This window comes from Macrosteles quadrilineatus, unplaced genomic scaffold (genome assembly GCF_028750875.1).
Source record: "Macrosteles quadrilineatus isolate MER2022 unplaced genomic scaffold, UCM_ALF_1.0 Scaffold_58__1_contigs__length_771172, whole genome shotgun sequence".
NCBI classification, from domain to species: Eukaryota; Metazoa; Arthropoda; class Insecta; order Hemiptera; family Cicadellidae; genus Macrosteles; species Macrosteles quadrilineatus.
The window spans coordinates 101,519-114,517 of NW_026542651.1; the positions used below are offsets into that span (position 1 = coordinate 101,519).

Below are 12,999 nucleotides of genomic sequence, written 5' to 3' on the forward strand. Positions count from 1 at the left end.
TTAGCTTACTGGCAGTTGACACCGTGCCAGTAACTTAGTTTACACTTTACAAATCAAACCTTTATTAGTTAAAGACAAACGTCTTATTTTTAAACGGAAATTCAGATGTTTTCCTTTATTTTTATTGGTACACAACTACACAAGCCTTGATTAGCAATGTGTTTAAAAATCTTGTGAAGCTACAGTTTCACCCTAACCGTTGAAAGAAAAACCTCTAATCTAAAAACTCATTATATATTAGGCCTATTTATTTTTCTTATGGCTTTGGCTTTGGTTGGATTAGGTAAGTTACAAGGATGATCAAACAAAAATTTCATCTCAGTCTCCCAAGCTGATTTAAGTTAGAGCTAATGTTAAGGGATAAGTTTATGGTAATTATAAATCACTTTTGAAACTTTAGAGTATTATGCCTAACTTAGGTAGGCCTAATAGTTTAGGCGGCTGCACTTTACTTTACGTCCTACATTAATTCGAATGAAATTATCGATTATTCGATTGTTTCATTCGATAAATCGTTTGGTTAGGTAGGTTAGGTTAACCTTACCTAACTGACCAAACGATATAACTTATCGAATAATCGATATATCGATCGATATTTTCATTCGAATGAGTGTAGGACGTAAAGTAAAGTGCAGCCGTTTAGGCCTACAGGCCTGTCATTGGCATCTCATTTATATCAATGGAGTCAATTGATACAAGTTATTCAATTTTGTACATACTACAGCCAAGGTATAAATAGAGATGATAAAAGAATACTCATAGCTCAAATAACAGATCTTTTGACAAGGTTGAAAGTGGAAATAGAAAACATTTCTGACGATAGTGCGGATGTGATTTCAAAGAAGCTAACTTTTCTTATAGATCAATTTTCACTTATTTTCCTTAACAAACCACGGTACTCTGTAGCCACAATTTTAAATGCTTTTCTTATTTACATGCAGTCTGTCAAATGTTATAATGCAATTAGGTTCAATCATATAATGACTCTTCCTCATCCAAGGTTTTTGCTAAAATTATCATCATCATTTCAGATATCCCCTAATCAAAGTAAAGGAAATGAAAACTTTTTAAAGAGCCTATCCAAAGACTTTTCAAACTTAGAAAAAATTGTAAGTTTGCAAATAGACAAAATTCATGTAAAACAAAGTTTGGATTTCAAAAATGGAAATTTTTACGGTTTTGCTCAAAATGATGGGGATAATTTAGCTAAAACTATTGTTGCTTTTTTAGTAAACTCAGTTTTTGAAATTATGAAGGAAGTGATACAGCTAATACCTGTTAAACAGTTAACGGGTTCCGAATTAGCAGAAATGACCAAGCAAGCAATACATATGATTCAAGACAGTGGTCTGACGGTTTTAAGTATAGTCAGTGATAACAATGGTGTTAATCGTGTAATGTTTAATGAACTAACTAAAAACTCTGCAAGTCAACATTATTTTCAAGTACCGGGAAGTCCTTACAAAACATTTGTATTGTATGATAGTGTTGACATTCTAAAAAACATCAGAAATAATTGGTTGAACCAAAAAGATCTATGCAAAACATTTGTATTTCCTGTATGGCCAAATGATGATTTATTTGATTGTAATGATGTACCAAACACTAATTTCAGTAATTTCGAAGAATTTACAGAAGCACAATTCAAAGATGTAAGGGGATATATATAGAATGGAATGCAATTCTCTCGTTAGGTCTGCACCCAAGCTTTCGTTCAAGACTGTTTACCCAAACTCCTTAGAACGCCAAAAGATTCCTTGGCTGTAAATGTTTTCCACGAATCCACGCTTGCTTCCTTAAATAAATATGGACTCAATGGAAATGCAATGTTTGTTAAAATTATCTTGACATGGTGGACTATTGTTAATACTAAACGGCCATTGACACACGTCTAAAAACGAAATAAGCTCCAAAAGTCATTTGAATCCAAAGATGATGATAGGTTAGTTTTTTTTTGAAAGATTTGTTGATTGGCTAGTCAAATGGAAGGAAAACTCTTTAAAGAACTTATCCGCTGGCTGTTTGACTGACGAAACATATATAACTTATACGATACAACATTACGTAATCTAGTCTGAATTCTTCAGACCACCAATGTGTATAGGGAATTAATCATTTACGCACTAAGTTTTTTAAAACCTAAGTACATTCTTATTGGAAAATTCCAGACAGACAATTTAGAATCAAGATTTGGACAGTATCGACAATTAGCAGGTGGAAATTACAATATTTCAACAATTCAAGTATTGGAAGCAGAAAAAAATTTGAATCAAAAGTGTCTTAGGTATTCATTCGGCTAGGTATGGATCTGTGACGTTTTCACCAGAAATGCTCAATGAACGTGATGAAACCGAACTTGAGTGTAGACCTAATCGGCAGCAAGTTTTACCAAACCCTACTTTTGAACTTGAAAATTCATTTTACGAGATTTTAGAATTAGATTTTAATGAATATGTTAAAGTTGATGAATCTGTCATCATCTACATCGGCGGGTACATCGTCCACAAAATTGTTTCAAAAATCAAATGCGAAGAATGTTCAGAGTTATTGAATTCTAGAAATTGCAATGATGATTATTTCTTTGTCATAAACAGAGGAGGTCTTAGTGTACCCTCAGAAATAGTAATGGTGATTTGTAGACAGGTAATAGGGGTTGTGCAAAGCCTTATATCAGAAAAGTATGAAAGCTCCTTTTTAATTAATAATGAAAATCAACGGAACATAGTTACAGAACTTAGCATTCTAAGAATTGAATCAGATGCTGATCTTGGTGAGCTTTTAGGAAAGATCAAGTTTGATCAACCTCTGACTGATGACCGAGGTACTCACAATAACCGTCCACACAAAGTACAAGACGACACAAAAGAATTAGTTAAGGAACACATTTAATCTTTCCCATTGCAGGAGAATCATTATTCCCGTAACGACAGCAAAAAACTTATCAACCCAACTTATCAGTGAAAAAAATTTGGAAACTTTTCCTCATTAAGCACCCAGATACCAATGTTTCTTTGCATATGTACCGAAACATATTCAAATCTGATTTCAACCTAAGGTTTGGACTTCCTAGATCTGACACTTGCACATATTGTGATCGCCTCTTCATTAATCTAGTTGCGGCTTCCAATGAAACTGAAAAGCTTTCTCCCCTGTGTCAGGGATTTCGCTTTGATTGGAAAAGCAAAGAAAGGGGCAAAGGTTTACATTCCTTTTCATTGGGTTACTGTTATTGCTAACGGGAAAGACTCGAATCCATTTGAAGTTCAAGTTATTGACACAGATGACTTCAAAAACTCTTACCTCGTTTTGAATTCCTTGGCCACAGGAAAATTTGGTATTACGCAACATGTGTGGTATCAGATAGATGATCCAGCTACTCTTCGTGCAAGACCTACACACAATGTTCTGCGGCCATGGACTACACACTGCTTAGCAAAAAGAGTTAGGAACTCCAGGGATGGAAGAGTCTACCCACCAGTAAAGGTGGGTGTATTAACAGTATTTCCATATTAGCCTAAAATATTTTGTTTTCCAACAAAGAATCATTGAGACAAATGATGGTTAGTCCGGAGTAAAAAAACCTTACATCTATACTTGCCAAGATGCAAGACCCAGGTCATGCAAATTATAAAGCCGTACACTGCATATATTTTTCTTAATTCGATAAAGAATTTTAAATCTCCAAAATGTTCCAGATTTAAAGAAATTTCTGGCACAGTTCTCCAGTACGACTCGGGGAACACGCACTATCTCATCTACAAAAAAGATTTGTGAGTCAAGCCCTGCGATATATTCTAAAAGCACAGGTAAATCTAATGCTTTATAGTGTTAGCAAAACGGGAGTTCAAAACAAGTGCAAAAAGATCGAATTAGAAATTGCTGAAATATTAAGATTGTTAGTTGTAAAATGGCAGGATAAGGCAGAAGCTAGTCAGGTTTGCCCCATTTTACAACTAAAAATCGTAATATTTCAACTATTTCTTGGGTACGCGCATAGTGAAGAGGTGAAGGTGGAGGTGTAGGTGTAGGTGTAGGTCGCCGTTAACGGCGAGGTAAAACAATTTTATTATGTTAAATGCGTGCGCGCATGGTGAGCAGGTAGCGGTAGAGGTGTAGCTCGCCACTTACAAGGAGGCATAGCAGGGCGTTTTTCGAAAACAAACTAGTTTGTTACCTCGCCGCCTATCTCGCGGCTTTGCTCGCTGCTTTAACGTGATTGGCCACGCACCCCCCCCCCCCCCACAACCCCCTCTCACAATACACCTCGGCACTCCCTTCAGTCTGCTTTCACCCAAGTCAACATTTAAGTTCTTAAGTTCCGCTTGTTTTTTGTTAGTTTTTGATAACCTGTTAACCGAAACGAAGGAAGATATTATTATTGCTGTCCAAAATCGTCCAGCCTTGTGGGACAAGAGCCACAAGCAACATCATAATCGTCACGTTCTGGACAAGGAATGGAAGGAAATTGCGAAAGAACTAAAAGTTACAGGTAACTAAAAACTTAAAATTTAATCTTAAACCAGCTTTGCTGTTTTATGTGGGATATTCAGTTTAAAGTGTATGTAAAAGTATCTACAACAGACTTTCTAATTAATTTATATACATTTTTATCCCACATTAGTAAGTAAAAGGCTTTAAATTAGGTACAAATTATAAACTTACGAATGAAATCTTTAATGAACTATAAACAAGGACACACAGTTGCAACTAAGTATTATCTTGATTACGGGTTGTTTACAAAATGAAACTATTTCTAGATTTTTCGCTCGATTTGAAGTAGCATTTCCAGATCCACCCATTGGTTGTAAGTTCAGTTCAGTAGGGAAAGGCAGGAGTTCTGACAATTTATTATATACTTCTTCTGAAAGCCAAGAGCTTTTTTCGAATAAGGTTTCATGAGATTCTCGCGCAAGGGATACGCTTCATCTGCAATAAAACGTGTGGAACTTTTATATTGCTGTAGGCAAACACTTTTCTTCGGGAATACACAATTTGTTTTGTTCCAACAACCTTCCAAAATCTGACGCCCTCAAGGTTCCCCCATCGCTTTGTTTGCCGAAACCGCCAACATCAATAAATAGAAACTTGTAATGGTCATCCGCAACATCCTGTAGAACAATTGAGTAAGTCTCCTTATAATTGAAGTACATAGACCCTGAATGCGCTAAACATTTTATTCCACAGTGTTTCCCATCCAACGCTCCGATACAGTGTGGGAATTTTCAAATCTCATAGAATATTTTTGCAGCTTGCTCATCATCTTCAGTAGTTGGAACTGGCATATGCTCTGGTTGGAACGTCTCCCATAACAGTTTGCACACATTCTTGACGATTTTGCCCGCTGTATTGTCTCCATTCGAAATGATAATCCAAAAGTTTTAAAACTGCTTCCAGTTGCCAAGTACCTGCAACCAAAGAACACAATATAACCAAAAACATAATATTAAAAATATTAGTTGTTTACGTTTTCGTATTTTGTTCCAGATAAAGTTGTGAAGCAAATTTGGAAGAACTTGAGGCAAGAATTTAGAAAACAATTTTCCAAAACAATTAAGTCTGGAGCTGCAGCACCAGAAACAACCACATGGAAATATTACGACAGCATGGCGTTTCTCAAAGATCAGTTTTTGCCCCGCAAATCAAGAGGAAACCTTGCAGATGTAATTGCAGATGACTCAGACCACGACCTAAACGAAGATGAGTCGAAAGAAGTGACCGAGATAGGCCAAGAATATGATGAACCTAACAATCCACAGTTGTTATCAGAGAATCTGACAATAGTACCGGCGCCGGCGAGTGAATCACGCCAGCAGCAGAAATCTCATGCATGAAGCCCTGCAATGCCACCAAGATTTAATACGAATGACGTGATTACAAGAACAGGATTAAAAAAAAAAGAATCACACAAGCGGGACGTGATTGGACGGGAATTAGTGCAGTTGGAGAAAGAAAAGTTGAAGTTAAAGCAACAGAAAAGTGAGGACAGGGCAAATGACGGGGATGTTGGGTTCTTCAACTCATTGCTACCCCATTTTAAAAACCTGAATCCTAGAAAAAAATGTTGCTCAGGATGAAAGTTCAAGAAATTCTTTTTGACACGGCATACTCACCCGAACCACCATCATCGTTCTCAACAACATCAACTGTCACTAGACCTTCGTCAGTAGACCACAGTACATGTTTGTTTAAGGAGATTAGATAACCCGTTACTTGAAATCGAGCAAAACAGCAACTTAAAGAATAAAGAACGAAACCATAAACAGCTAAACCTCAATCAAAGACTCACATTAAAGTTAGTGAAAGACTTTATAATCGAATAAAACAAGAACTCCATCAAAAACCATTATTGAATATTATAAATCCTAATGATTTGCCCAATTATGGCACGGCAGCTTGGGTTGGTCAGCGGGAGGCGTGTTCGAGTACCAGAAAGGATCTGTGCAAATTGCATCAGCTTTGCACCACAAACTAATTACCGTAATAATTACTGGTAAGGGATTAACACAGTCCGTTTATTCTCTGACGGCTGTGGTGTTCAGAACAAAAACACTACAGTCGTGTTCATCAACGGGAGGTCACCCACCCAGGGCTTAATCAAGACCTACCACTAGAGATGAGAAAACCGACCATGAGTCGGGAGCGAGAAGCCTGACCATAGGTCGGGAGCGCGCCCGAGTTCGCGTACAAACCTCGCTCGATTTTGAGAATATACCTGTGAATGGATGTGGATTTAAATTGTTAATAGTGTTATACAATGGTATTGATCATTTATATAGGCTTGTATAGGCCGTAGGCAGGATTTAAAAAAGTGGCTAAAATGCCCACTATGTTATTCTTATGGGGAAAACGTGCCTAAAGTGATGTCATATTCTGGGTTCGCCACTACTTTACATTTACACCTGTAAGGGCCAATAAATGTAAGAAATAGCTTTTTTAGCTTGATGTCGAATATATTTATGGAGAATAAGTAAGAAATAAGGTTTGACAATTATATAGGGATATGTGGGCAAAGATCAGGATTTTTGGAATTGGTGGCCAAAAAATGATCCCCATGTTATTCTCGTGGGAAAAAACGCCCCAAGTGACGTTAAACCGGTAGTTCGCTACTACTAAAATTAAATTATTTAAGTAAATAACTCAATTAACTAATTGTTGTAATTATAGAGCCTATAAAAAAGCCGATTTTTACATAATTTTTAAAAATTACTCTAAGGTTATGCCTCAATAAACATTATTTTAGTCAGTTTTTCTGGATTTTCCTAAAATTTTGAAATCTGGATTTAACGACTTTTGCCACTGACCTAAAGACTTATTATAAAAAATATATTATGTTGTAAGAAATTTATATAAGGAATCTAAAATCGAATGAAACAAAAACTCTATCAAAAACTATTTATTGAATATTATAAATACTAATGATTTGCCCAATTATGGCACGGCAGCTTGGGCAGGTCAGCGAGAGGCGTGTTTGCCGTCAGCTGGAGTGACGGAGTAGTACACCTCTTGTGACTCAGTCACAACACAGAACGTTGTGACCACAAGGGATGCATTACTCTCGTTGGTCGATTTGTGGAGCACACGAGGCATGCTACTTGACCCTCCGACGCAAGCTCAGGCGTCTCATCCATTGCAGCGATGAGCAATCTCTCGATTTTCACGCGTTTTTTTTCCATATCTGGCAATTACTTATATCTACGGGAGGGATGGGGGTTGGATAGATTTTCACGAAACGTCCCCGGCGCCGGGAATGCAGTGTGTGGCATATGTGTCTTTCCCCCCTACCTTTGAGTAAACTAAGACAACTGTAAAACTGGAAAATTACATATCCTTAACCAAAGTGTTTCATATAAATAATATTCCTAAGGGTCTTATCACTACATCACGCTCTAGGTCTTCGCAAAGTTGATTGAAGTCACAGTTTAAGCTTTTATTTACCAAATCTGTGAAGAACGAGTCGAAACTTTCACCGGGATATTGCTTTCTAGTGAGGAATTTGTGCCTTTCTACAGGCAAGTTCTTCTTTGTGTAGAAGTAGGCCTGGAACTTATCTACCACAGTGTTGTAGTTGGTTAGTGAATTAGAGTCAATATTCAAGGAGTTGAAAGTATCAAAACACTTTGCATCTAAGTTATGCAATAGGATTGCTATTTTCCGTCCATCTTTCTCTTTATCGAAGTTTAAGGCAGTTAGGAATATCTTTAAACGTTGATACCAAAACGTCAAATTCCGAGCTATGTTTCCTTAAAAAGCTTATCCGGCCTATTTTTGAATCGATGCTGGCACTTGTATTTGGGTTAGATGATGAGGAAGGCATTTTACTAATTTGACAGTTCTTACTGAAATGCATTTTTCAATGAAGATTATCCACACTAAGATAGGCTATGCTAGGAACATACAGCAATTCTCACGTAACCTAACCTATAACTAATCCACTCGGTTATTTGTTTCATTAATGTGCTATTGTAATGTAAGATCCAGCGCCGCCATAAGGTTAACTAAACGACGAAATATGCCAGGATTTTTTAAAATTTTCGCGTTCACCATGTACTTGCAATGCTAACTCAAACTCCCCACAACATTTAATTGCATCAATTATTTTACCGAAAATGTATCGATTTTTCGAAACTTCTTAATTTGGTTTTGAATTTTTAATCTATATTATTATCATCCATTCGGCATCTAATGTCAATTTTGCCTAAAGCAGCATATTCCATCGACGTATTTATGTGTTTTACACTTGTTTTGTGTTTTTTTACTTTCTCCAGTAGAAGATGTTTAAGTCTGAAATGCCGTCTACAGTCCATGCACGATCTTGAACCCCCATGAATAAAACAAGTGTAGCAGAAAAATGCATTTTTAATTGAACAACCGCATAGCCATTGCATGATTGTACATATATGGCGAAAATGTTCGTGTGAAACTATTCTTATTCTTGTAACTGTTTTGAATCTAATTGATTTTCTTAAAAGACCTATGAAGTCCTTTTTTTCAAAGATATTTTTTGATCAATATTTTTTATTCCTTCATTGCTAATCAGGCTAACTTCGTGAGTGACGTTAGCCGTTGACGACAACGACATGCCGCCACCCATTATTATTTACAATCCTCGGCAAATTTACATGTAATATTGAGGCTAAGAATAAGTCACTATAACTTATATGGTCTGAGTCGCTGCTCTGATTTATGAATGCCCCAGAGTCCCTATTGTAAAGCATTGGAATGACATCACGGCACCCTCAGCGCTGTTCGGTGTTTCTACCATAAGACTACATGCATTGAGCTTTGGACGGAGGTGGCAGAAATCCACATTATGAAAGCAACTATCGCAAAACAGTCATTACTGGATTCAAATGTAAAACAATTTCATTTCATATTATTGTCATATTGATTAAAGTACTTGTGAGTAATTAAATTAAACTGACGATGGATTATTTTTTAATTGCATAAATAAAAAAATAATTTACTATCGTATTGTTGGGAGGGTGGCGTCCGAAAGTCCTCACGGGCTAGCCGCTACTGATACCCCTTTGATTTCAGGGTGGTCATCACTAGTAGCAGCGTCTCTTTGGTTTTGTCCCAAGCTGGAATATACCACACTACTTTGAACCTCCATAGATATAGCTGTTTTCCGTTTCTTTTTCTTTTCTTGTGACCAATCTATTTCACACTTTTCGCTTAAAAATTTTTCTTCGACAATAATCTGGCATTAACTAACTTTTTACGAGTTGCTTCAATTAGGGTCATTGCAGCTGACAAATCCAAATATTTTTATTGCATGAAGATAGAATATGAAACTGTTTTGTTGAATTTGCAAACTTAGATCAAGTGAATCAGATCTGTAATTTTTTCCTTCATCCAGCACGATCAAAATTGCTTGAAAAGTTTGTGTGACATTCTTTACAGAGCTTCGTCGTACAGAGCTTTTACTTATACGTTAAATTGATGTTATGTGCTATATGTGATGTATCTTGTGCAAAAGAGTGCTCTAGCCTCTGATGAGCGTTGTAAGGCGGCAAGATGGCTGACTGTTAACAACTTGTTGTAAAGTGTCCTGTTACTTTTGTTCGTACTTAGTTTTTCCAACTCACCTGTGCTGCTTCCCGTCTCACAGAATATTTCTCAAAGCTGTAGTGAGTCTCTGTGTCAATTAAATGTGTAAATACTAGCACCCGAATATTCACATTTACCCTGCTAACACCGGCCCTATCCCTTCAAACTGCAAAGTCATTAATTTAACCTCGTCAATTTTGTCTCAACTCCAACGTCCCATCTGTCTACTTAACACTTGTCGTCTGCTGTCAATACCATAGTGAACTCACATTCTCTAACATAGTGAACTCACATAGTGAACTCCAGTCCGCCAAAAATCCACAGCCTTCTCGATATTGAAACCGGCACTATAATAGATACCATTGATTATTTATCAAGCCCTACAGAATGTCTTCGTTGGATGTTTGTCCAGTCTGCGTCATTGCGGTAACTCAAGAGGATAGAGGTGTTGCATGCGATGACCAGTGTAAGAGATGGTTTCACGCAGCCTGCGTCAAGTTATCAGCCTCGGAATACTCCAAGCTGGCAAATGATGTAAATAAAAAATGGAACTGCGGGCGTGATGACTGTTTAAATGCTGCAAAACAGCCCCTAAACATGCTAGTTGCGCAATTATCATCACTGAGTAAGAATATCGCCGTCCTAACGAATAAAGTAGATACACTTATCTCTCTTCCTACTAAGATCGATAAAATAATATCTGATGTAAGCCGCCTCAACGACAATATACAGTCACTGAATGATCGTGTAACTTCAAATGAAGAACGAATTAAAGTGATGGAAAACGCAGCCAACAACTCTACCTCTGGCAACATAAATTTTAATCCCGAGGATATTTTGGCAGAGATGAATGACCGTGCACGCCGCTCATCAAATGTCATGGTCTATAACCTCCCCGAGTCCCGCAGCACCGACATTGACACCAGGAAAAAACATGACCTTGACCTAGTCTCTGAATTGTTTAAATCCTTCTATCCTACATTTGAAAATAAAGGAATAAACACTTCCCGAATCGGCAAGAAGCAGAGTGACAAGCAAAGACCCCTTAAGGTATTCTTGAAATCTGAATCTGAGGCTCGTAACATTATTATTAATTACCCACATGACACTGAGGTTGGAGCTGGTGAAAAATTTGCTTCAGTCTCGCTCGGCCGGGACAGAACGCCACAAGAACAGAAGTACCTTAAAACTCTCAAAGAAGAACTCGAAAAAAGAAAACTCAAGGGAGAAAAAACCCTAACGATTAAATTTAGAAACAACGTTCCATTCATTGTAAATATCTCAAAAAACGATTAAGCCCCAAAGGGGCCAATCCGCTTGCATGCTATTACCAAAATGTTAACGGAATCAGAAGCAAATTTCACTCCCTCTCACAAACCGTTGCAGTCTGCCCCTATGACATTATATGTCTCACTGAAATTAACCTGTCTTCTGACATACATGACAGCGAACTTGGCATGCCGGAGTATACTATTTTCAGATGTGATAGGTCTGACTCCACAAGTAGCAAATTGAGTGGCGGTGGGGTACTAATTGCGATTCGTGACAGTATTCCATGCCAACACATAACGTCTACAGGCAATGACATAGAATGTCTGTTCGTACTGTGTAAACTTGCATCAAGTTCAGTCCTAGTTGGCAATGTTTATATACCCCCGGGTCAGCCCACTTCCATGTACTCCGCACTATGTGATACCTTTGATGAGATCATGAGCTTAATCAAGGATACAGCATTTATTGTCGTTATGGGTGATTTCAACCTCCCAAACATGATCTGGACTGACCCAGATCCTCAAAGACTAACGTTATCTTCACGCTACGTCAAGGAAACTTTCTCGTCATACGAGCTCACTCAGGTCAACAGAGTCCTAAACCATAGGGGAGTCAGCCTTGACTTGATTTTCTCAAACAATGACGATCTTGATGTAAGAAACGCTGAGGATGTATTGCTGCCAGAAGATATGCATCATCCAGCTTTGTCTTTCTCTCTCAGCGCCTCAAACTCTTCACCCTCGACAGGTCCTAGATACTTCCATGACTTCCGTCGCTGTAATGTTGAAGCTGTCTTTGACAGTCTACTTCGTCTCAACTATCCTATTCTGTCAGATCAACTCAACATAGAGAATGATTTTAACAACTTCTGTACATACATTGGATCCACCATCAAGTCCCACTCACCCATAAAAAAATCCGCTGGCTCAAAATTTCCACATTGGTTCTCCAATAACCTCAGAAGACTAATCATAGCCAAGAAGGCTCTACAGAAAAAATATAAATCATCACTTTCCCATCAAGATTATTTGAACTTCCAAAATATAAGAAGAGTCTGCAAGTTACAAACACTTCAATGTCACTCCGTCTATCTCTGTAAAATCGAGTACAGTATCCCCTCAAACATGAAGTCTTTCTGGTCATATGTAAAATGCCAAAAAAGCTCATCTTCGCTCCCATCTTCTATGTTCCTTGACTCAGAAGAAGCCGCAGACCCCGAAGGCAAATGCAACCTTTTCGCTGAATATTTTTCTTCAGTCTTCAGAGTGACTGACGTTCCACAGCCAACTTTTGACTTTGGTCTGAATCTATCAATAAGCAGCTGTAAATTTCAAGCTTTGGATGTGCAGAGAAAGTTGGAAGCATTGGACCCGAACAAAGGAGCCGGCCCAGACGACATCCCGCCTGCTGTACTGAAGTAATGTGCCCCTGTCCTCGCACCCCACCTCCAAATCTACTTTGAAAAACTTCTCTCAGCGGGAACTTTTCCGACGGTGCTGAAGCATAGTTTTGTTGTTCCTATTTTTAAATCAGGTTGCAAAAACAATATAAAAAACTATAGACCAATTGCCATTCAGTCTGCCCTGTCCAAAATTTATGAAAGTCTTATCCTTGACTGTTTGAGCTTTCAACTTGGTAGATTTATTGCTCCAGAACAACATGGCTTCATCCAGGGTC

General features: G+C 37.8%; 1 protein-coding gene across 1 annotated transcript; it reads left to right on the forward strand.

Moving 5' to 3' along the window:
* The first annotated feature begins 11,507 nt into the window (after positions 1–11,507).
* LOC128981929 (uncharacterized) lies at positions 11,508–12,743 on the forward strand. The gene has a single exon (XM_054400924.1). It carries the CDS (start codon positions 11,508–11,510, stop codon positions 12,741–12,743), a length of 1,236 nt encoding a protein of 411 aa, XP_054256899.1.
* The last annotated feature ends 256 nt before the right edge of the window (positions 12,744–12,999 follow it).

Bases quoted from the DNA above. Each gene is read 5' to 3' on its own strand.
- LOC128981929 (XM_054400924.1), top strand. From the start codon at position 11,508: ATGCCGGAGTATACTATTTTCAGATGTGATAGGTCTGACTCCACAAGT.